The following is a 25,418-nucleotide window of genomic DNA, read 5'->3' as shown; positions in this document are numbered from 1 at the left end:
AATGTGTTTAAAATAATTATGCATCCACATGAAAAAGCAAAATACCAGATGAAATTAATGCAGACTGTCAATGGATAAATTAAAACACAAAAATACAATAAAATAACGTTCATAAAATGTGATATCTTTTTTTGTTGTGAATGTTATTGGGCTGCATTTTTTTGCAATGATTTTTATATTTCACACTAATTTACAAATTTTCAATTATGAAGTGACTAAGAAGCAAATTCAGTGTATTTTTGCTTGCTGTGTACTGTGTTTAGGTCACCAAAAATATAAGGTGATGAAATTTGACTGGAATATGGAAAGTAACCAATATATCTACATTGGAGTGAATATGCAGTGCAGTAAAGGCAGAAATAAAAAGTACTGACAGCACAATTTGCTTGTAGGGTTCAGAAGATACTACAAGAAACAGGTTCAAAAGTGAGGTACGGTATTTACAATCATGTTTCTTCTTTAAAATCATGAGCAGAGATACAGTAAAACCTTTCTTGACAGACCTCCCTTCTGCCAACAAAAAACAGTCTCTCAAGACTGGAGGTCTCTCATAATAGGTTTATACAAAAACGACCAGTTTCCAAAATATTCTTTATTAAAAGTTCTTATATTAGAATATTGCATAAATTCATCTGAAAAAAATGTATACAGTAAAATATACATCAATCATTGAATATGAATCATATCTATATCTGAAGATGACTTGTACATATATTAGATTTGAAATGGTTACTAATTTACTCAATGTCCTTTATAACACAATGAATTTGTTTCACCCACATTTAATCTGCTAGTTTGAAAGTGGTCTCCTCTTCTGAACTTCTTTCAATTACAATATTTCTTTTCTTCCATGTTATTAAATGTTTTTATTTTAGCTGTAAGTTCTGCCATTGTTAATAAGTTACTAGTTGTTAACATTATCAGTGCTCAATTGTAATAATGACTGCAATGATGATTTTGACCAGGCTTTTGGGAAATATGGTTAAATAATAAGCATGCACCAATGAATGAAATAAAAAGACAATTATCTCATCAAGACACAATCATTTATTCCAAGACAGGTTAAATTCACAGATGACATCAAGTAATTAACTCAATAAACAAGTGTGTAACCCAGTCACACCAACAGTTGATGGCTTGGTATGTGGAATGTAATCACTAATATAACAAAAGCCCTAAACAAACAACACAACCCTTTAACACTATCTGGGAAATAATTCTCACTTGCTGGTTTAATAGACAAAGCATTGAATCACCCCCAGGCAATATGACTCAATTCCAAAGACAAATGGTACTAACTTGATTTTGGCAATTCATGGCATGTCTTTAAACCAAGTTTACAGTCTATAACAAATGTCACTATATGCTTGACCTGCCAAATTTAAAAACCAGTAGCCAGACTCTTTTTCTTCTTTTGTTTTTGATCAGAAGAGTCTTTACTTTTCAAGGGTCATTGTTACAAAGCTTTATATAAAGGTCAGTTTTGTTTGTCACTGTTCTTGTGATAGTGTGTACACAGTGCTGTAACAATCTTCATGTACTTAGCAATCTACAATATATGACACTACATGCATGACCTAATAAATTTCAGAAACAACATAAACTGCTATCATTACAAAGGATTAAATAAAGGTCTGTGTTGTTTATCCATTTTTTGCAATGCAATGCAGTTGTGGTCGCTGGTCACATTCAGAAGGTGGTCACTCATGACAAATATTTTGACCATGGTCATAAATGACAGGTGGTCATTCCTAACTGAGGCTGATCAAGACAGGTTTTACTGAAGCAATCTCCCTCAAAATATATGTGTGTGTGTGTGTTTGTGTCTGATTTGGATTTTAACATAGCTTTAAAACTTTTTCAGTCATATCGCTATGATGTCTGCAGTATGGCAGTTTATAGTAATGTCTAGCACTGGGGCAACATGCCACACATATGTAGCATGATGTCTCACCCAGTCACATTATCCTGACACCAGGCTGACCTGTCCTAACATTAACCTCTTAATGCTGAATGCCTAGCAATACAGCTGTTAGTACCATTTTTATAAGTCTTTGGAATGACTCGGCTGGGGTGTGAACCCTGAAGATAAAATATTGACTGTGATGTACAAGATATCATCAACTTAAGAAATGAAAGTGAAACATCGCTCAACTCTGTACCTAAAAAACTTTAAAGATATACAGCAGAAACAAGTACAAACATAAAATACTAATTATGATCTTAATCTTGACCTAAATGTAAATCATCTTACAGTTACAAGTACACCAAATCTGAACAGCTCTTAACCTGAAGTGAAGGCAAATGTGACTGAAACAGAAAATATTGACCTGTAACCCTGACATTAAAAACAGACCACCACCACCCAATAGTATGTGATACACATTCTAATGTAGGCATTTAAGCATAACAAGTTACATCACATAATCTCATTTGGCTTTAAAGTTATATAGTGGAAACAAAACTGTGACGTAAAATTTAAATACTGAACCAAGATGTTGTCCTAGACAATATGATCCCCAATGAGACCCACTTACTACTGATAAGATGTACAAGAGGAGCAAGTTGCATTCCTTTATCCCTAACTGTTCTAAACTTAACACAGCTGAATGGAAATTGAAATGAAAAATATTGTCCCATTACTTTAACCTTAAAGACAGGATCCTCAATATGGCATGTAAAACACGTCTGTGATGATACATAAGGATACAAAGTTTCATAATGAACAGCTGCTAAGATACTGATGAAGTATAACATTCTTATCCCTTACTGTCAAACAGCTCTAAAGTTACAGAGTAGAAGGAAGATGTCAGGGACAAAATACTAAGCTGTAACCTTGACCTAGAAAATATTACCCTCAGTGTGCTTTTCAAAATAACTTCAGATGATGATTTGATGTAAACCAAGTTTTATCCATTAATTGCAAATTGTTCTGAAGCTGAATAACAAAGAAGAAAAGTAAAGTAAAACTGAAAACATTTAGCTGTGGCCTTTACCTTGAATATATGAAACTACCCCTCCCATATGGTATCTGACACAGTGCTGGATTAAGGCATGTCAGGGCCATAAGCACTGAACATCTTATGGTGCCCCCCCCCCCAAAAAAAAACATGAAACTAAAAGAAAAAAAAATCCCAATATTTAAAGCTAAAACAGTGGAGAAATACCAGCGTTGCCATCATTCCAAATCAAAATACTCGTACATGCAGACTGAAATGGTCATACATAATTCATTGAATTTTATCATCAGCAATTAATTTGAATATTTTCTGTTGCCCCTGCTGGGCTGGTACCCATTAAGCACATGTTTAGTGTACTTAATGGGTCATCTGACACACTTTCTAATAACAATTTATAAGTATACCAAATAATATCCCTTAATCTAAAATGACGTGGAGATTATTAAGTGGAAACAACTTGAGTGTAATGGAATGATGGATGGAAATGTATGCACCGTGAGCTCTGCTTTTGTAAAAAAAATGGCTGACAACAAAAAGCCTGAATTTTATACATGTTGCACTGCACAGAGAAAGAGAGAGAGTATAAGACTCGACAGACTCAATTATAAGTTATTTTAGTCTTCTTATCATATGTACATGTATAAGGATTCCTACTCTTTTCGAGGGGCCGCGAGTGGCCGAGTGGTCTAAAGCGCTGTCCGTTATGGATCACTGCCATCTCACCTCTGTCTGCGTGGGTTCGAGTCTCAGATTCAGCCAATGTGGGTATGTGAGAAAGCTTGCCAGTAGCTTCTCGTGGGTCGGTGGTTCTTTCCGGGATTTTCCCGGGTTCTTCCTCCACCATTAATACTGGCTGCCATGTATAGCCTATCATGTGCTGAAAAATGGCGTTAAACCTTAAAACAACAACAACAGCAACAACTCTTTGTTGAGCCCTCTGCCAGGTTAATTCAACTTAAATATGGCTATAAGTCATTAACTGTATTGACTGTACCCACTGAAGTTGTACAAATCTCACTGTACAGGAATATAGTTTCTTTTTCTTTTCTTAATTCTCCTAATTACTCTTGTCATGTACAGTATAAAGATGAAAACCTAACATTGCAGGCATGTACAGTATAAAGATGAAAACCTACCATTGCAGGCATGTACAGTATAAAGATGAAAACCTACCATCGCAGGCCTGTAAAATCTCTTCCGCAGTCCCATCATAATGAGCTAGTGGGTTACTGGCATTGCGATACTGTAATGGAAATTGAGAATTTAAATAGAGTATTTATATGAAACAAGTTGAATTATAGGATATATTATTATTATTATGATTATTATTATTATTATTATTATATAATGAGCAACTTAACAAATCATGGAATATTTTATTATTTAGCACATTTCATACTTTTTTTAAAGTCAAATGTATACAACTGTTTTTCATTTAAAGTATGTTGCTAAGTGGCATTACTATGTTTTATGCAACAATATGTCAAAATAATGTTATGTAATCAGATAAATTAAACTACACATTCAAAGAGTAAGGCATACAATAGCAATTTCAATGCAATGTGAGTATTTACATGTTTAAATGGAACATTAATTCATACAAGTCAAGCATTGTAATACTTTTGAGGTCTGGACTGATGCAATACTTAGAAGAGAACTTGTTGAATAGGAACTAGAGATTCAAGAAAAGAATATTTGAATGCATATTATTCTCTGTTAAACTTAGATAATAAGCCATATGATGACAAGTATAAAAGTGCTGACTAGCATGTTGTTTAAATTTGATCATTAGAAAAAAATGACTAACTTGTAAATATGAGCCTTCCCTTAAGTTTAATTAGTTTTTTTTTTTAACCTCTCTTTCATAATATACATGCAACAAGAGCTCCTCATCTGGAGTGAACTAAGTAGAAAGCCAATGACCAACATTTTTATCAGACAATTTGTTACATACACGGTCAAATATAAATGTTCTGTAGAACAAGTTGTCTTGCCTGTGAATGGTGCCAAGATGAAGCTTTCTGTCAAGCAGGCCAGACAGGAAATCTTAGTCAACAGACTTTATACCAACAAAGTCTTACTTGAATGACTTCTACATGACTTGTAGAATGTTTGATATAGAACAATAACAAAGTTGATGACACTGTGCTGCCATTGCCACTAAATACAAGATAACCAGTCTTACCATTCACAAGTAAGACGTTTATACAGTAAATTCTAAACCCAATGGAAGCATTATTCTAAGAACGGTAATAGTTTTTGGATAATCTAAATCCAAATTAACATTCACCTTTTTTAAAAAGAAAAAGAAACAAAACAGGGAGGCATTATTTTTTGTTAGAATAATTTAAATGCTTACAAATCATGTATGTTACCTAATTTGATGCAATAACCACACTTGTGTTAATAAGTGCACACTTCAGTTTGCGTAAAATTGTTGTATTAATTATAAAATTTCTATCACTAAGCAACCCAGATTCCAAGACATCTCTGAAGTCAGGTGGCTGCTAAAACCCCCCCTGAAAACCATTCTTTTTTTCAGAACTTAGCACTATGCACATCTGGTGTATTTGGCAGCGTGCATACCTGGTATACTGGTACCACAAAAATATTTGGCACAATGCATACCTGTTGTATTGTTACCACATAACTATGCAGTCTAAATCAAGCTTCTAAGCTAATACTATATGTACTTTGTTAATAAGAGAATAAGCAAAGAATTTAATAAAATGAAAAATTCCCAAAAGATCAAAGGAAACTAATGATTCTACTATTAATGATACTGTATATGACAGTGCTTTATAATTCATTTACAAATAGTACTGTACATGACAGTGCTTTTATGATTCAATTACTAATGGTACTGTACATGACAGTGCTTTTATAATTCAGTTACTAATAGTACTGTACATGACAGTGCTTTTATGATTCAATTACAAATAGTACTGTACATTACTGCTTTTATAATTCAATTACAAATGGTACTTTACATGACATTGCTTTTATACTTCAATTACAATCTGTACTGTACATGACAGTGCTTTGATGACTCTAGTACAGAGGTTCCCAAACCACAGCCCGCAGGCAACTTGTGGCCCGTCAGCTCTCAGAAAGTGAGACCTCTATATTTACTATAATGTATTTTAATAATTTCAAAAATTTATTGACAGTCAAATAAATAAATAATAACTAGATGAAAGTTGCAATAATGCTCGATCTACAGTATTCTAGAGTCTAGAATGTTATTTCTAAGTCTAAGAAGTCTATCATTTTGTTCGATCACTTGGAGCTCCGTCGGCATTCGATAATTCACTCTGCACGTGGTTGTTGTGCTCGGATATAATTATCGAATGCACCCGTTGAGTTAGCTAACAAAACGTTTGGAAATTCCCTTTTCCCAGCCTTGTTGACCAATCAGAGAGCACAAGATGCCATGATGTCATCTGTTACAACTGTTTAGCAGTCTGCAGTTTGGTGTTGAAAATAGATTTTTCAAATAAAAATTTACTGTTAAAGCCGATAACGCAGAATCAAACAATGCTAATAAGCGAAAATGTGAGGACGTTGCTTGTCGTGAATTCAACACAGATTGGACAGAGAAATTTATGTTTGTGCCTAGTCGTAGTGGTAAACCGGTTTGCTTAATCTGCGGATTTTGTGTTTCTGTTACAAAAAAATACAATCTGGGGTGACACTACACGACTACACATTCAGACATAAATGCTCAACATCCGGTTGGTTCAGAGTTAAGTCATTTTTCACCAAGGCGAAAGAACAGAGCAAGAGTGCTGTTGTTGCGTCATATGAAGCCACTCTTATGTTGGCTCGCAAAAAGAAGCCGTTCACCGATGCGGAAGAAATAATAAAGCCTTCGCTTAAAATTGCTGCTAGAATGCTTGACGATACAAAGTGTGAGACAAAATTTGATCAGATTCCTTTGTCTAATAATAATATGGCTAGGCGAGTTGTAGAGTTGGCCAGTGATGTTCATTGTCAAACAGCAAAAATTCATTGGCAATGGACGAATCCACTGACATTTCTGACACAGCTCAGGTCACAGTTTTTGTTCGAGCAATAAACGATAATTTTGAAGTCATTGAAGAACTTCTAGGACTTGAATCGATGCATGCAACTACCAAAGGAATGGATCTGTTTGAAACTCTGAAGTTGTGCGTAGAGAAAAACAACACAGAATGGACAAAATTGGATAGTGTATGCACCGACGGTGCTCCGGCTTTGATGGGTAAAAAAATCTGGATGTCTGGCATTATTGGAACAGTTTCTTGACCGCACTATATTAAAATATCATTGTATCATTCACCAGGTAGCACTGTGTGAAAAGACATTAAATCTGAAACATATCATGGATGTTGTTCTGAGATGTGTAAACAAAATTCTAAGCAAGGGGCTGAACAGGCGTGAGTTCAGACAGTTTCTATCAGACCCGAACGAGGAATACGGTGAGCTACTGATACACTGTGTAGTCAGATGGCTGTCTAAAGGGAATGTACTGTCACGTTTCTGGGCACTGAAAAATAGTGTCTATCTGTTTTTGTCTGAAATAGATGAATTGCCTACAGAACGGGAGTGTCTGCAGAATGATGACTGGCTTAATGACCTGGCATTTTTGGTGGACATCACGTCTCATTTAAACTCTTTAAACGTGAGGCTTCAGGGAAAAGACAAACTGTTCACAAATTTGTGCTATGACATTTCTGCATTTAAAATGAAAAGGCACCTGTTTACCAGACAGCTGACAGAAGGGACTTTAGAGGCATTTCCAACTCTGAAGACACTTGTGGTGGAAAAGAAATTTGACCTGTTACAGTACAAGGTTAAAGTGGAAAGTCTTATGGATATCTTTCAGTCGAGATTTCAAAAGTTCACAACAGAGGAGGATAATGTTGCCCTCTTCATAAATCCGTTCGTATTTCCAGATGCCAAGATCTACCAATTAACAGCAAAACCTTCAGCACCAATTAATTGATTTGAAATGCAATTCTGCACTGAGATGCAAATTCCTGTAGCTGCTTGCTTCACCCTCAGCTGATCATATGATCTCATTCTGGCGACTATTGCCTGTCGAACAATTTGAACACTTGCGTTCATTCACACAGAGATATATTTGTCGTTTTGGTTCGACTTAGATGCGAGCAATCATTTTCCACAATGACAATTATAATAAACAAGCAGCATTCCAGACTCACTGACAGTAACCTAGCTGAGCTTATGACTTTGGGTACGACAGCTTTATGCCCAGACATTGATAAACTGGCATCTGAACTTAAGTAACTGGTTGTGAAGAACAGTTACAACTGTAAATTAATTATATTAATATCGGTTTTCAAAACTGATTTAAAATTGTTAAATGAACATTTGATTTAAAACCAAAAATGACTGTAGTGTAGGACTGATACTGACTGCTTTTAAAGTTTTAGAATTTGGTTGCTGAAAGTGAGTAAATTTAAGAATGATATTACACGACTTTTATAATTTTATAAACATTGATAAACATTTATAATTTTATAACATTGTGGCCCACTTAATTACTGAAAATAGTAGATATGGCCCTCTACTTGAAATGCTTGGGAACCATAGCTCTAGTACAAATAATATTGTGCAAGACAGTGCTTTTATGATTCAATTACTAATGGTATTGTACATGACTGCCTTTATGGTTCTAACAATAATAATATGGTACATGATGGTGCTTTTATGCAATAATTATGACGATCTTTTATTCAAACATTTATTCTTGGTTCATAAAGTGAAAACATAAACATAAATACATGCATAAGTATAACTATCCGATTTTTCTACTGTGAAATATCCAATAAACATGCTACTACAAACACCAGAGAAATATAAGATGGAATAGTGATGTACTGTACCTGGTCCAGGATAAGCAAGTCTGGGATTTATTTAGACCTATTGCAAGCACTAAAGAAAAGTAAAATGGGATAGTGCTTTGGGGTTTACCTGATCCAAGATATGTGAGTTTGGTATTTCCTCCATTAGGCGTTTGGCCACGCTGATGTGAGATTCAGGGGAGTCAAAGGCTGCACTTGTTGGGGTCCTGACAATCTCTGCTCCAAGAGCCTTCAAAACATCTACCTGCATACAGAGATGTACAAGAAGACTAACTTATTGGCATTTAATAGCACATGAAAGACTACTCGGTGATCTACCTGCATACAGAAATGTACAAGATGACTAACTTATTGGCATTTAATAGCACATGAAAGACTACTCGGTGATCTACCTGCATACAGAGATGTACAAGATGACTAACTTATTGGCATTTAATAGCACATGAAAGACTACTCGGTGATCTACCTGCATACAGAGATGTACAAGATGACTGACTTATTGGCATTTAATAGCACATGAAAGACTACTCGATTATCTACCTGCATACAGAAATGTACAAGATGACTGACTTACTGGCATTTAATAGCACATGAAAGACTACTCGGTGGTCTACCTGCATACAGAAATGTACAAGATGACTGACTTATTGGCATTTAATAGCACATGAAAGACTACTCGGTGATCTACCTGCATACAGAAATGTACAAGAAGACTAACTTATTGGCATTTAATAGCACATGAAAGACTACTCGGTGATCTACCTGCATACAGAAATGTACAAGAAGACTGACTTATTGGCATTTAATAGCACATGAAAGCCTACTCGGTGATCTACCTGCATACAGAGATGTACAAGAAGACTAACTTATTGGCATTTAATAGCACATGAAAGACTACTCGGTGATCTACCTGCATACAGAAATGTACAAGATGACTGACTTACTGGCATTTAATAGCACATGAAAGACTATTCAGTGCTTCAGCAATGTAATTAAAGTACTTGGCCATGGCTGAGAGAAACTCAAAACATTTACTGACCCAAGTTGATCTCATATGTTTACCTACGAAGAGCCTCAACAGTAGTTTACTAAAGGCCTGGCAATAATTTGAACCATTGCCAGCAGCCTGATATTGCAGCCCTGTCCCTCTACTAATAATTCACGGTATAAATCTTAATTATTATTTATTAGGTATGTCATACTTCAATCACAAAGATCATGAAACCAATTTTTTGGAGTAAAATATGTTTGGTAACAGTTTTACCTGATTAAAATATGTTAGGGATGCATCCACAAGCTAATACATCCTATCCTCCCATGCCAAAAAAGACATTAACCAGGTATTTTGGGATGCTTAAGTATTGACTGCCAAGACCAGTCTTACATGAGTGGTCTCTCCTTGGAAACAGGAGTTGGTGCCAAATCCTGCCAGCAAGCAGTTACGATTGGTAAATGCTCTTTTGGAGATGCAACTGTTGAGAGGGCTTTGGAGGGAGTGAGTCAAATTAATGCTTAGGGAATCTGAAAAATCTCCTAAGTGAAAATTGGAGATTGTCATCTCTGATTCCATCCCAGTGACATAATGATGTCCTTGTTTCCAATTTACACCCTATTCTCAAGTACTTCAACATATTTTCAAAGAGTATTTTTCATGCACTTTCTCCCTCTGTTACTTTATTAGTCACAGAAGAATTTGGTACACTAGTAATAGAAAAACATATCACAGTGGCACAACAGAGAAGGGACACTACTCTATCTGGTAAACATCAGTGTTTGTGCCTTTTCATCTTAACCAATTTTACCCCATTTATTTATTTATTCATTATGTTGGGAATATATCATTTCTTTTAAAATTTAAAATGTAATACATTTGTCTATGTTTGTTCATATATAACTTAAGTAGACATGGGCAAAATTCAGGAGTTTTTCCAACAAATTCAAATAATTTCCATGGAAAAAAACCCAACCGTTTCTAAAGTTTAAAGAGTTTTCAAGATATCCCCTGAAATTCAAGGGCTTTTCTAGGTTGTACTAATGATGATCTCAGTCAAGGAAATGTTGCACTTGAATGATGTACAAGTAGGGACAGCCCATATCTCATCCGTTGATAGGTGTAGGAAATTCAACTTATCTTGGGAAAGTTCTTGGAAATTGAGTGGATAACCCAATTCTTGAAAACTGAGTGGATAACTCAATTCTTGGAAAATGAGTGGATAACTCAATTCTTGGAAACTAAGTGGACAACTCAACAAATCCAGCATACCAATGTCTAATGAATAAATTTTAATATTCTGAATTGCTTTTGATTGTTGATGCTTTTAACAAAAGGTGACAAACTAATCAAGTACACTCTTATGGAACCATCTTTCTCTGAGCAAATTTATTGGACAACAACCTACAAATGGCAGCACCCTACATGTTACCAACTTTAGACATAAAAAACAAAAACAACTTTAGACATAAAAAAACAAGAACAAATAACTTCAAACTTGCAGGCTTGACTAAATAAACAACGATGTCTTCACTCATAGTCATTGAACACCTGGATTCTAATGTATGGGTAAAACTCTGGCATTTTACATAATTGTTGAAGAAGACTATGCCAATATAGCTGATATTGTGAATTAACGTCGTTTTGTTTGGAAAAATGTATATAGCAAACATGGCAAAAAACATGTAAAGGTTTTATTTACATTAAAGATTTGTAAAATTGTTGGGCACTGAGTCGAGTTTAAGCTTCCTTTTGAAAAAATGAGAATTAGGACAGGGGCTAACAATTCGCATACCATGCTATGTGACTCCATAGGCCACACTGCCTACGAAAATGAGTTTAATGGCAAAGGTTACCTAAATCCACTGGAATATGAAATATTGGTCACGGTGACCTAATTTTCTTCTAACTGCAGTACTCCACATGAGACATCTAAATATTAATTGATATGACTCTGTGATGATAATAATAATAATAATAATAGCAATTACAATAGCATCTGAAAAGTTACCTAAATGCAAATTATAAACTAGAACTGAACATAAAGGCCAACTAAAATAATTAGCCCATGAAATATAGCTTATAGTGACCTAGTTTTCACCGATGGCTGCACAACTCATCATGATGCAATTACATACCTACTTTTGTTACCATGAGTAATAGTGCCTGAGAAAATGGCCTAAAAAATACACCTTAACTAAAGTGCTGATCCTGGACTGTTAAGATGGATAACATTAGCTAATCCATAACTGCTTTAAAATCTCATGAAAATTTATCTCTAAAAACATTTCACAAAGAAAAATAATTATGAATGATACATAACCAAGCAAATCTTAAAGACAACTGTAAGTTTAATATTAAAATTAATTTTCTAGGCTACAAGGTTCTTGTTGTATCCCAATGGGCAACCATATTATTTTGAAATCAAGATTAGTTGTCTCCTTGAATGTGTCTTACCTTCTCCTTGCTCATTTTCTCTGGCATAACAATGATACACTTGTAGCCCTTTACAGCAGCAGTCAGAGCCATACCAATACCTGGCGAGAAAAGCAAATGCATAACCAAACAAGTCTCGTTTAAAAGCTAATAACTGTAAGATGACAAATTTTCATTGGATAACTATTTTTGTGAATTTTGTTGTTGCCCTAACCACAAATTTTGAGACCCAATGAAAAATATGCGATATACGATAAAGCAGACCCACTTACACACACAAACATTTTCTTACGTGTTTCATTCCATGAGATCAAAAAAGATAAATAAATGTCATTTCTGTAATCTGGCAATAAATTTCGCTTTTACGTGTGCATTTCATTATCAACCAATCTGGGAAAGTCAAACCCATATATACTCTATTTTATCTTCACTCATTTATAGTATGATTCTCATTCTTTCATATCTCTCATCGCTGTATGCCTTTATTGACCACATTGACTGGACATTCTAAGATAATGTTCAAGTAACAGAAATAGAATGGGATAACCAGAGACCAATAAAATCAAATACCCTGGTCAAGTTATCTCCCCTGCAGGGATGCTGCCAAGTTTTGTGTGTGTGTCATCTCCCATGAGGTGGTGGTGGTGGAGGAAAACCCATTGTTCCATATTTCTATAACACTTAAATATCTGTCACTCTTCTTACTGTTACACTGTTAAGGCTCTAGTGAAATCAAAATACTGAAAGAGATGTCATCTTTAGTTGTATAGCGATTATTATTGTGATGTCACTGGGCATGGTAACATTTGGTTTTGGTGGGATCTTGGTCAGGATGGCAGAAAGACCATAGATGTATTCCATATTTGACAGCTAATTACGATGTTGTCAAAAGAATTATAACTTTTCTAACAATTCAGATGGAATCGAATTATATACATGATTCATAGTCAATATACAGGTTCTAAAACCGATTTGTTTAGTTTGGAGCTATGTTCCTCCATCACATTCAAGATCTGACTATACCAAAGCTGAATTTGTACAGTTGCTATCACGGCTACTTCAAATGTTATTTAATGTGAGACTTTGATGCCAGAACTCATAGCTTCAGTGATTATTTTGTTTAAAAGATGAGTTTCTTCTTAAATAACTCAATTTAGTGCAGATTAAATTTTTTTTTAATGATACATGTACTGTGAGAAATCTTGACACGTAAAAATTGGACAAGAAACGAACAACATCAGATCAGGAAATTAATACCACTGGAAATTTACTGATAGGAATACGCAGAAGTAACAATATTATTATTTAAATGGAATATGTGATGCCAATATGAGTGCTGGTTGTACAACTTTGTGAAATACATCCTGTACAACTATTCTATTGTTCTAAACACTCTGTAATATGGCAATAATTTCCACACACATGAACTTTACCCACTTTTTACATTAGTCCCTTGCAAATTAATAGTTTAAGATTTTACAAAAAAAAAAAAAAAAAATGAAGCACATTTTACGTGTTGACAATAATACATGATCACAAATATTGAGATTGCAAGAAAAGAGAAGTTACAATTTTATTAAAAGTATTGGTACCAGTAAAACTAAAGAACCAGGACAAACAGATTAAGAGTGTAGTAAAGAATTGAAATATCAGAATGATATCTTTTTCATCAATTTCATCATTAGTTAATGACACTGCTTCAAAATGTTGTGCACTAGATTATAGTAATCCAATTTGTAATACAAATACCAAATTATGGCTTGGAACTAAGTGCCAAAAGGTCTGTAGAAAATATCTCCATCCTCGAAATATACACAGGAATGACCAAACACAAACAGGTCAAATTTTATCCATCTTGCTTTGAGTTTATAAAGATCAGTATGTCCCTTATTATTAATGTCATTTAATGCTTGCACACAGAGAGCATGTACTTCATTTGGTAATACATCTGCACATGAAAGTTTGTCTTGTTATTCTTTTGGTGCCATAGTGGTTCTGACAATTAGAGATCTCCACACACTTAATTATGTTGTATGGGGATTCTCTAATGATCCCTATCAGCATTAATCTGTTGTTTCTGAATTTAATATGATCCTCCTCCTCTGTGTACAAGTAGTATTATATGCCGAGAACTCCCTTTGATTGTCTGCTGTATGAAAAGGCATATGCATAACTAGCTTGAACAAGTTAACTGTTCTTTATGGTTGTGCAATTTTCCACATCTCACAGGTATGACCCCATAGGTATTCTCTCTTTGACAGCTCTGTTCCAAAAAGAAAAGTTTTCACTAACATGAACTCTGCCAAAGTTTCACTTCTTTGAATCAGTGCTTTGCTGCCTCTTGTGCTAGATTTTTTTCTCTCTTCCATAATGCTGTATTAGGGTTTAAAGTCCAACATTCCCATAGTCTGCTTGTTCGGACATGGGTATCTTGAATAAATATAACCGGCATATTGTCCATCCAACACGTACATCAGACTCGCATTCAACATCAATTTCAGACTCAAAATCACACACTGGTATTTCCAGTGACATTTTCATAATGTCCAACAGACTGATATATATGAAATTCATTGTCATCATAGCTCTCACCAGCCAGTATTTGCCAACTGAAAACATCATCTGAAGACAAACCCAGTTGTGATTCAGCGATTTTGGTTTTCTGTGATGCCCTTATTTGAAACACGCATTTGTAGAACTTTCATGATGAAATAAAGGTTAGAACTATCATAAAATGCTTGTTTCAGGGCCCAATGAACCAATCAAATTTAGTTTAACACCTATTCATGTCAAACCAATGTAATGTTTGCCTTCCTGAAACTGGATGTTGCATCAAATGCTGTAGCATGAATTACATCGCGACATGCACTTTAAAGATGAAAGCTGAATACAAACTGCATACTGCCAAAATCACATTTTATATCTGCAACATTGACATACATTGTCGAAAGCATATCACTGCTTTATAAGTTAACACAACCCACAACAGAAGTGATTTTCATAACCAACCTTACATCATCTGATACAAAATAGTTTGAAAAACACAACCCCCCCAACGTTTATTTGAGGTGCTATCGGGGGGGGGGGGGGGGGGAAGATATATGTTTACTGAAACAGCCCTAATGTATCAAATACAGAAATTTCTCTCATTAAAATGAAAGGTTCTTTTCTCACGTGCGCATACAGAAGTTCTTAAAACACAAGTCATCGCTCTGATATTGGAAGCCAGGTTCCACTGGTTTCATGCCCAACTAAACCAAGCCTAAATAGGTAGGCTGCAACACCTTTATTTGGGCAAAGTTGTAATTTTTGGCCAGACAAAAATCACAGAGGAAATAATTATCCTCTATTTCACCACTTATCAAAGCAATATGAGTAAAGACTTATTATCACTAGGCAAAAAGGCTATTTACACATCAGATCTCCAGAATATACAAATTTTTACATGTGACCTCCAACATTTGCACCTCTGCTCTTACCATCAATCACAAGATTTGAATGTCAGTGATTCTATTACAAAAAATCCAAAATCAGCTGATTACAAAGAATGAAAACTTGAGGGGGGTGTAATTGTGTCACTTGAGGTCAGCATTACTACAAAAAATTTTCATTCATTATCTAGTGGTCATCTTAGGAATGGTGAACAAAGCAAATGACCAAAGTGTTCCAAATACACCTTGACTGTGATGGTATCACTATGAACAAATGCTGACAGGAACTTTATTTAGATTGAATCTAAATTTATAATCTTTCAACTCTTAGTGCCTCAGAAAATTTGACCAACAATATAAACTTAAAAATAGATGGTCAGCATTTAAAAAGAACAAAAAATTATTCTCTTTCATGAGGCTTCTTCAACACATTTTCAACATTTTTATAATATTTCATTTGATGTCACTTAATCAAAATTGATAAAATACCTGTATTTCCTGAGGTTGGTTCTATTAAGGTATCCCCCTTTTTCAGGATCCCTCGTTCCTCAGCATCCTGAACCATCCTCAACCCGATCCTGTCCTTGACACTGCCACCAGCATTAAAGAATTCACATTTACCCACTGGCCATAGAAAAGAAAAATTAATGAAATAAATACTGATTACATTTAAGGTTGATATAAGTGTGTGTGTGTGTGTGTGTGTGTGATTTGGATTTTTAACGTAGCTTTAACATTTTTTCAGTCATATCGCTATGATATCTGCAGTGTGACAGTTTATAGTGATGTTAAGCACTGGGGCATCATGCCGCAGACATATAGCATGATGTCCCAACCAGTCACATTATCCTGACACCAGACCGACTAGTCCTAACAATAACCTTTCAATGTTTAGCACAAAATGAGGCAGCTGTAAGCAAATTTCAAAAGGTCTTTGGTATGACTCGGCCGGAGATCGAACCCATGACCTCCCACATCCGAGGAGGATGCTCTATCACTAGGCCACCGGAATGGTTGTAAAGGGAAAGAAACTGGTGGAAGACACTGAAAACCACGGTAACAACCATGAAATCCATGAAAAGCTACTGGCAGCTTTCGCACATACCCACAATGCCCAAGAATCAAACCCCAAAGACGTGAGATGGGATTGATTGATAACGGCGAGAGCTTTTGACCATGCGGCCACCCAGGGCCCCAACCATGAGAATGAACCTGTGAGACAGAATAAATGAATATAGTATTTGTGCTGCATTTTCTTTATTAACACAAAATAATATTAAGTGTGGAAAATTATGAGTTTATAAAAATAAAATCGCCTCAATGCAAGTTTGGCTGAAATATCTTAGTATGTTACAGAAATGAAAATATTTATATACAGACAGACTGATATATCCATCTTTATTACTGACCTGGGGAATAAAAAGATAGATTCACCTATTTATATATAGACAGACTGATATATCCGCCTTTACTGCAGACCTGGGGGATAAAAAGATAGATTCACCTATTTATATATAGATAGACTGATATATCCACCTTTATTGCAGACCTGGGGAATAAAAAGACAGATGAATCTATGTCCCCTGTCCTGACAAAAATATCAGGAAAGAGAATAAATTTGCAAAGATTACTCACATAAGTTCAGACAAATAAACAAAAATGTTGCACTGAAAATTGAAAATGAAGAATTGAAAATAACAAAAGGCACATTTACATCACTTATGTAGTACACACACAATTTATGTTTCTAGTTTCACAGCAATTTGTCAAATACTGCAAACAATTTGCCATCACATGACTGTGTCATATACTTCACCTCAAAGACGTGAATGTATACAAATCTATTAACACAATTATTTAATGTATAGCTTCATACATCTATAGACATTTAAAAAAAAAAAATGAAAACTTTATTTATAATTAAACAAATGCTCTAGACTTACAAAATTCACAGCGCATGCCTGCCTCCTGTGGAATATGATTAAGTCGTACAAGTGGTGTGTTTCCTATGTTTTCAAGAATTGAGTCCATAATCTTGGGGCTTGGATTTCTGGAAATATATAAGAAAGTTTAGCTACTGAATCTACAGCAGAGTGGTCTGAAATGCACACAGACAGATGAACTTTTGCAAATATAATTGCAAAGAGGCCAGGACAACAAGTGGTGTGACCAATAACAAAAAAATCAAATCAGTCCAAATTTCACCTATCACATACATACAAAATAACCAATTAAAAAATATCTTTCATACACTTAGGCATTGTGAAAGAGAAAATTCACTTTAGAAACAGATGTAACTGGATGTGAAATTGAATAGAAGCTCTGGGGTAAAATCCAGTTAAAAATGTTATGCCACCAAAACCAAAGATTATTAGGATAGGTAATCAGAGGTAATAAGTCTGGAATTCTTATAATGAATTTTATTCAATGGCACATCAATATCAAGGTGGAATTCTTATAATGAATTTTATTCAATGGCACATCAATATCAAGCTGGAATTCTTATAATGAATTTTATTCAATGGCACATCAATATCAAGGTGGAATTCTTATAATGAATTTTATTCAATGGCACATCAATATCAAGCTGGAATTCTTATAATGAATTTTATTCAGTGGCACATCAATATCAAGCTGGAATTCTTATAATGAATTTTATTCAATGGCACATCGATATCAAGCTGGAATTCTTATAATGAATTTTATTCAATGGCACATCAATATCAAGTTGCATGCCTAATTTGGTTGAACCCATAAATGGCATATCTAGGTCTTAGAAACAATGTATGCAACAAACTTTATCAGAATATTTTGAATGGTGCTATAATGGAGATTTAAAATTACCTGAGAGAGGGAAATAACTCTCTTAAAATTGGACCTGAAAAAATGAAACCTTTAGAACACATCAACATATAAGATCCTCACCTACCAAATGGCATTCAATTATGTCTGAGGGTTGCAATGCTATGATGGTGTGTATGGATGGACAGATAGATGGAAAAGATGATTACTCAAAGGCATCTGCGGCTCAGTGAAGGGCTCTAAATATCACTGTTACATATTGATTTCGACCTTCCACTTGATCAACATGGGTATGTGCCACTTGATCAACATTGGTATGTGAGAATGCTTGCAAGTAGCTTCTGTTGCTTCCCCATGTTTAGTCCATCATGAACTGAAAAAGTGGTGTTCAACTCCACAAAAAAGCCTGTTACAGATCATAACAAGTGTCACTCAATATTCTAATAAAAGAATGGATAAATAGTCCTGTTTTATTTATGTGATCCCCATTATTGCAGTTAAGCCTTAATGTGACCTTGAAAATAAAAACAAAATACAATGTAATGAAATCCAATCAGAACAAAATACAATGTAATGAAATCCAATCAGAACAAAATACAATGTAATGAAATCCAATCAGAACAAAATACAATGTAATGAAATCCAATCAGAACAAAATTTACTTATTACTGTCAGACAAAAAACTCAAGTCACATGACTCAACTTTAAGTATGTACTGTAAATATAACTCCCAAAACTCTTATAATACATCCATCATAGTAAAAGTCAAGTACCCAACTAAATAGTGTGGTAGCAATGCATTCCATCTGAACAAACTAGTAATCAAAACAAGGGTAGAGTACTCTGTGTGTTTGTGTTATTGCAATTCATTTCTTTTTCCTTATAGCTGTCAAGATTGCAATAAAAAGTGCATCTATTAGCTAAATGAACAAACTGCCTTTAACCTAATGTTACTGGCTTTGTATATTATAACTAATTAATGGCTGAGTTGATAATAGTGATGATAATGAGGACTGTTAATGTAATTGATGCTGTTTGTGTCTTCAACATCATCTCTGCTCAAATTCAGGACAGGTGCAATGAGTTTGTCATCTTTCCCTCTCTTTCTTTGTGCCATGTGTGCTGAGGTTGTAAGTAACAAAATTTAGAAACAATCAAGTTAACTTTTTTAGTTACTGCATGTGTGACAGACAATTTTGACTCTGTGTAACATAACCTGTAAAGGAAGTGGGTTCTGACTTACAGGACTACAATGAGAGACATCCAAGGCATATTTCTCTCTCACAGAAACAGCCAAGGTTGTTCCTCCTAATGGCTATAAGTTATAATACTTTGACTTTGTTTAAATTTAGTCTATCCTAGTCTTTACTTTTTTTTTTACATGAAACAGTGATTGTTACATTTACTTACACTGTATGTAAGGAAATGGTGGAAATTTATGTATGGTTCAAACAAGGTATATGATTTGTGTTATGAAGTGGGTACTTTTACTTACATCTGCATCATGTGCAGGCTTGAGTAAAAGTTACATACATTTTTTGAAATGATCGTCAGAAGTATATTAAAACAGGAAATGTGCAAGAAACATTACATGTCTCGTTTAATATGTGGGGTGTCATCTGGGGACTTGGCTTGATGAAAAGTGCATCTGCTTGGCATATCTGGACGCTGCCAGTGTCGAAAAGGGCTATCGATGACAGGTTCAAACTCCAGTGAAGACATATTGATAAAACTGAAATGGAAAGGAGACAGATGCCATAACTGTTATATCATGGGAAATAATTGGCTAATTGGCATATATACTCACAAACAATTCCAACTCCAAACTGCACAGACCCGAATCTGTCATTGCATAATCAGGATTTCTGCACTTTCTTAAGAGTAATCAGTAGAACAGAAAATGTGGCCAGCAGTCTAACAAAAAAATGGCTTGGAGGTCCATATAGCATACACTTTTAAAAGCAGGTGAAAAAAATTGAAATTAACACCAGCATTGGTCCTTGGAGAAGAGAAACTTAATCAAGCAACACTGTTTTATCTGCATTTAGACCCATTATTAAAAGATCACAGAATTTCTAGTTGCTTCGAGTCATTACTAAATAATACCATGAAATATGACAATGTTTGTTAATTTGAACAATAGAAAATAGAATGGACTTATTCAGTTATTTAAACGTGGCCAATGTTTTATTTTTATTTTTACCGGCAATGTGAATTTTTGTTAATTATTTTTTATACACAGATGCTATTATACAGTGAAAACAATACAATTTCTGTAATTAATTGTGTTTGGTCAATTTTTGACCCAGATATGCTTTGCAGACGCAATATTTAAGGTAGAAAAAAGATTAGGCCTTGATAGGGAGCTGTAAATATAACAATACTGAGGTTTATGTCTCCAATAATGAAGCAAAATACAATACAGAATTTGACCGATCGACCAAAATAAAATACTGCAATGCTTACCATTTGAAATGAGGAAATTGTCACAGAATATTGTTTAAAAAAATATTAATTTTGGACACACAGGATACCCCCACCACCCCATTTTCATGACTCACGATATGTCGGACAATTCTGTGCACAGCTTTGAAAAGATGTAATGTTTATCCATTAGGCTATAGAAATGAAATACTTGTTTCTGTCAGCAGTTCAGACGAGTAATCAGGTCAGGTATAAAGCTAGTTTTACAAAACTCAACATAAGAATGCCAATAAATGGCAAGCGGTATTAAGCCAACTAAACCGATCTTGTAAAAAAATTAGTAAAGTTCAACATTTTATAAAAACATAAGCTACTTATGTGCAAGAGAAACAACAATGAATAGGGTGTAATGTGTTTACAACATCTTGTTTATGGGGAAATATTACTAAAGAATTTAGAAACAGACTATACGCCAGGAAGTTTCATGAGAATCATGTTCTAGCGGCAAGCTGACATACTAGGTAGCAGATGATTTTTTATGTGTAGGACGTCTTGCAAACTTGGAAACTTGGATTAAGATGCAGATTTTTTTAAAGGTACATGTATACATTTCCATCTTTTATATCATGTATCTATTTGTATATTTCTAAAAGATACAAAGTAAATAGGATTTTCTGGGTTACAGGTTCAAGGTCATGGAGTTGACATTCATAAATAATAATAATAATAATGAGGACTTTGTATAGCGCCTAATCTTTAGAAGCTCTAAGCGCTTTACAACATCAGACAACACCTATAAGATAAAAAACATGATTTCAAAAACAAACACCATGAAATTAGAAAACATTAAAAACCTTGCTGAGAATATTTAAGGTAGGAAACATTATTAGGTCTTTAAGTTTGTTCTTGCAGTCGAAATAAGTGAGTCTTGAGAGCACTCTTGAATGTGATCACTGTGTCTTTGTATCTAAGTTCAGTAGGCAATTCATTCCACGTTGCTGGGCCCTGGTATGCAAAAGAACGCTGTCCATATGACTTTGTTTTCATAGTGGGAATAATGAGTATATGATTGTCAGAACAGGAGCCTAAGTATCTTGCTGGTGTGTACACATGGGTGAGATCGGATAGGCATGTTGAACTAGAGTTTGACAGCAAAACGTAGCACAGAGAACAAATTATGTGTTTGATTCTGGATCGAATGGATAGCCAGTGTAGGGTACAGAGCAGCAGGGAGGTGTGCTCTGATCGTGGTAGTACTCTAAGTATGATCCGAGAAGCTGTGTTTTAAACTTTTTGAAGTTTCTGGAGTATATATTGAGATGAACCAGACAGAATTGAGTTACAATAGTCCAGTCTTGAAAGTACTAATGAACACACAAGTGTTTTAGTGGCAACAACTGAAAGATATTTGTGAATTGAGCTGATGCGTCTCAGCTCAAGATATGCAGTCTTGCATGTTCATGACATGTTGGTGCAACGTGAGAGTACTGTCCAGAGTAACACCTAGGTTTCGTACTGATTGTATGAATTTAATGTTGGCATTGCAAATATTTATTGTTTGAGGTAAAGGATGTGAATGAGAAAGTCTTTGTGTTGTTATCAGAATGGCCTCAGTTTTATCACCATTCATCTGCAGCTTGTTACATGTCATCCATGATTTCACATCAGAAATGCACCTCTCTACACCTTGGATGGTAGCATCAACTTCAGTTGGGTGGCTAGATTTGTATATTTGGGTGTCATCAGCATACAATTGGTGAGACACTGGATAATGATCTATGACACTTGAGAGCGGCTGAGTGTACAGAATGAAGAGAACAGGTCCAAGAGCAGATTCCAATGGAACACCACAACACAGATCAACTGGGCTGGAGTGTATTCCATTTGCAGATACAATTTGTGTCCTGTTGACCAAGTAGGACTTGAACCACGGTAAGGGTGTATCATAAATGGCAAATACATGCTGGAGACGGTGAAGTAATAGACCATGGTCTATTGTGTCAAATACTGCAGACATATCGAGGAGGGTGAGGACTGTAATCTTTCCATCATCCAACACAGAGAGAATGTCATTAACTACTTTTAGAAGAGTAGTTTCAGTACTATGGCAAGGGTGATATGCAGACTGTACATTGCTAAATCAAATTTTCAAATGTATTTAGAGTTCAAATGTGGGATTTTTGGTACACTTTATGAATACAACTTTTCTTAAAACTGACTGCTCCCGTGGCCTGGTGGTTAGAGCATCCACCTCAGATGCGAGAGGTCGGTGGTTCGATCCTGGCAGAGTCATACCAAAGACTTATAAAAATGGTACTAACAGCTGCCTCGCTTGGCGCTCAGCATTAAGTGGTTAGTGTTAGGACTGGTTGGCCAGGTGTCAGGATAATGTAACTGGGTGGGACATCATGCTACATGTCTGCGGCATGATGCCCCAGTGCTAGACATCACTGTAAACTGTCACACTGCAGACATTATAGCAATATGACTAAAAAAATAAGCTATGTTAAAAATCCAAATCACACACATGCACACTTGATACAAAATGGATTTTTGACAAAAAATAACACATGATCCAATATTTACAGAAATGACGTGTCATTGCACAGATTTACCCCATATGCAGAAGGTAACTGGTCATTACCTACCCAAACGAGTCATTTCGTCCCCAAAGCAATGGTTGTTTCATACCCAATACTATAGTTTTCATTTCATCAGAATAAGCTATTTTTATGTTACTTTTTTTCCTTTTTGATAGATAGATAGATACAAAATTACAGAGGTAATTACATGAACAATTAATGCTAAAATGAATCGACATGTTAGTGAAGCAACGGCTATATATAAATGGATAATAATAATACGATTAATAATAGAAATATAATTAAGGGATAACATTATATGAACACTACATGACCTTGTATACTTTAAAGGGAAGCATAATTGAAATATTAAATAAACAAATGTTAAAATCCAAGGATATCCAGTAAGTTGAAGCTTTCAAGCTTAATTCAATTTCACATGTTGCTATCATTATGTGTCTCTTTTTCTGGTGATGGCACTACCATTTTTGCCTGCAGAACAAATAGCCCCTGCCTTTGTCTTAAGGAACAGTCCACGAAGATGCCCCTGTTATACGGTTGGGTTGACTATGTGGAGTCAACCTGGATTACGAACACCGCATTCCCAGTTGAATCACGGTCTGTGTTCATAAAATCTGTTTGAACCAACAGCGATGTAGAGGGTTGGCATTGTAGGATTAACGCAAAAGCCAATATTCCTTTCTATGTTCTAGTTAGCCTCTTATACGATGAAGCCACTTCAGTTGTTACACAGATTCAACTGGTATCACAAAAAAGGCTGAGAAGATACCAGAGAAAAACATTCAAAAAAAGCAGGTGAGAACATTTTCTGTGTGGGAAGAGTACTATGGCGTTAATATCCCCTCCTCAAAATTACTGAAACGTTGCAGCAGCATATACGGCCCAAAAACTGACTGACAAGGCAAATAAATTGCATTGCATTATTATACAATGATTTTTAAATCTGAAAACATAAGTGCTTATAGTAATTATGTTTTCTTCATGTATGTAATAAAACTCAGGAATGTACAATTCAGAATAATGTTGCTAGTCTTTTGTTCTTTAAGAAACCTGTTTGAGCTAATCTTTTGTCTTACTTGGACATCTACTTCAATTATTCATTCAATTGTAAGTTTTGCTGTTCTATTCTGGAAAAAAATAGATGACGTATTAACTGTATTACAAACGTTTAAATACTGGCAGAATCAAAGCATGCATCAGAGATCTCGGAAACAATTAATTATGCATATTTGGATGCAGAAAATCACTGAGGCCAGAGTCCTTCATATGCACGTAATAGGTGTGCGACAAAATTCAAAGCCTTGCCAGTCCTGCTTCTGCCACCTGCTTTGTGGGAAAATGTGTTGATAAAATTAGCTGTGCTAATATTTACAATGACAGAACTCGGTGACTGAAAGACCCCTTGATACATACATGTTGCCATTTTATAAGAGTACATAAAAAAGTACATGATGCAAGTTCAAAGGCTTTCACTGGCAGCTGGGTTGGGAAAATGTACTGATATTTACAGTGATTGAAGTCAGAGACAGAAAGATCCAGAGATGTACATGTAGTCATTTATAAAAGTACATCAAAGAAACAACTTTAGCTTTCGTTATTGTGTTCAATTCCGAATGTAGCAGAATAAGCAGTGCACGTAACCTCAGAATCAAAAAATGTTGAGATTTAGACATAATGCCATTCATAAGTGGGTGACAAGTCGCCTAAAAATGTAAACTTCGCCTTCTTCTGTTAGGAAAGCGAAGACGACTTTGCCCTGTGATTATTTAAGAGGTACATTGACTGACAATACCATATTTCTTTTAAAATGCCCCTTGCCTTAGCCCGGTTAGTTCTAGTGTTGTAGCAAAATGTATTCATCAAGGCATCAGTTGCTAGGCTTAGTTTTTATATTAATTACA

General features: G+C 35.0%; 1 protein-coding gene across 2 annotated transcripts in view; it reads right to left on the bottom strand.

Moving 5' to 3' along the window:
- LOC149794301 (cystathionine beta-synthase-like) overlaps positions 1-25,418 on the bottom strand; it is a 73,880-nt gene that overhangs the window by 45,503 nt on the left and 2,959 nt on the right. For both annotated transcript variants that reach the window (XM_089968458.1, XM_089968459.1), the window contains exons 2-7: positions 20,082-20,222; positions 17,632-17,738; positions 16,178-16,312; positions 12,279-12,358; positions 8,940-9,074; positions 4,134-4,203 (exon numbers count right to left, since the gene is read on the bottom strand). In XM_089968458.1, coding sequence (XP_089824584.1) covers positions 4,134-4,203; positions 8,940-9,074; positions 12,279-12,358; positions 16,178-16,312; positions 17,632-17,738; positions 20,082-20,212 — 658 coding nt within the window. In that variant the 5' untranslated portion in view covers positions 20,213-20,222. The remainder of the gene's footprint in view (positions 1-4,133; positions 4,204-8,939; positions 9,075-12,278; positions 12,359-16,177; positions 16,313-17,631; positions 17,739-20,081; positions 20,223-25,418) is intronic.

This window comes from Sinohyriopsis cumingii, chromosome 8 (genome assembly GCF_028554795.1).
Source record: "Sinohyriopsis cumingii isolate HCF-2022 chromosome 8, ASM2855479v2, whole genome shotgun sequence".
Lineage (NCBI taxonomy): Eukaryota > Metazoa > Mollusca > Bivalvia > Unionida > Unionidae > Sinohyriopsis > Sinohyriopsis cumingii.
This window is presented reverse-complemented; position numbering and strand designations above follow the sequence as displayed.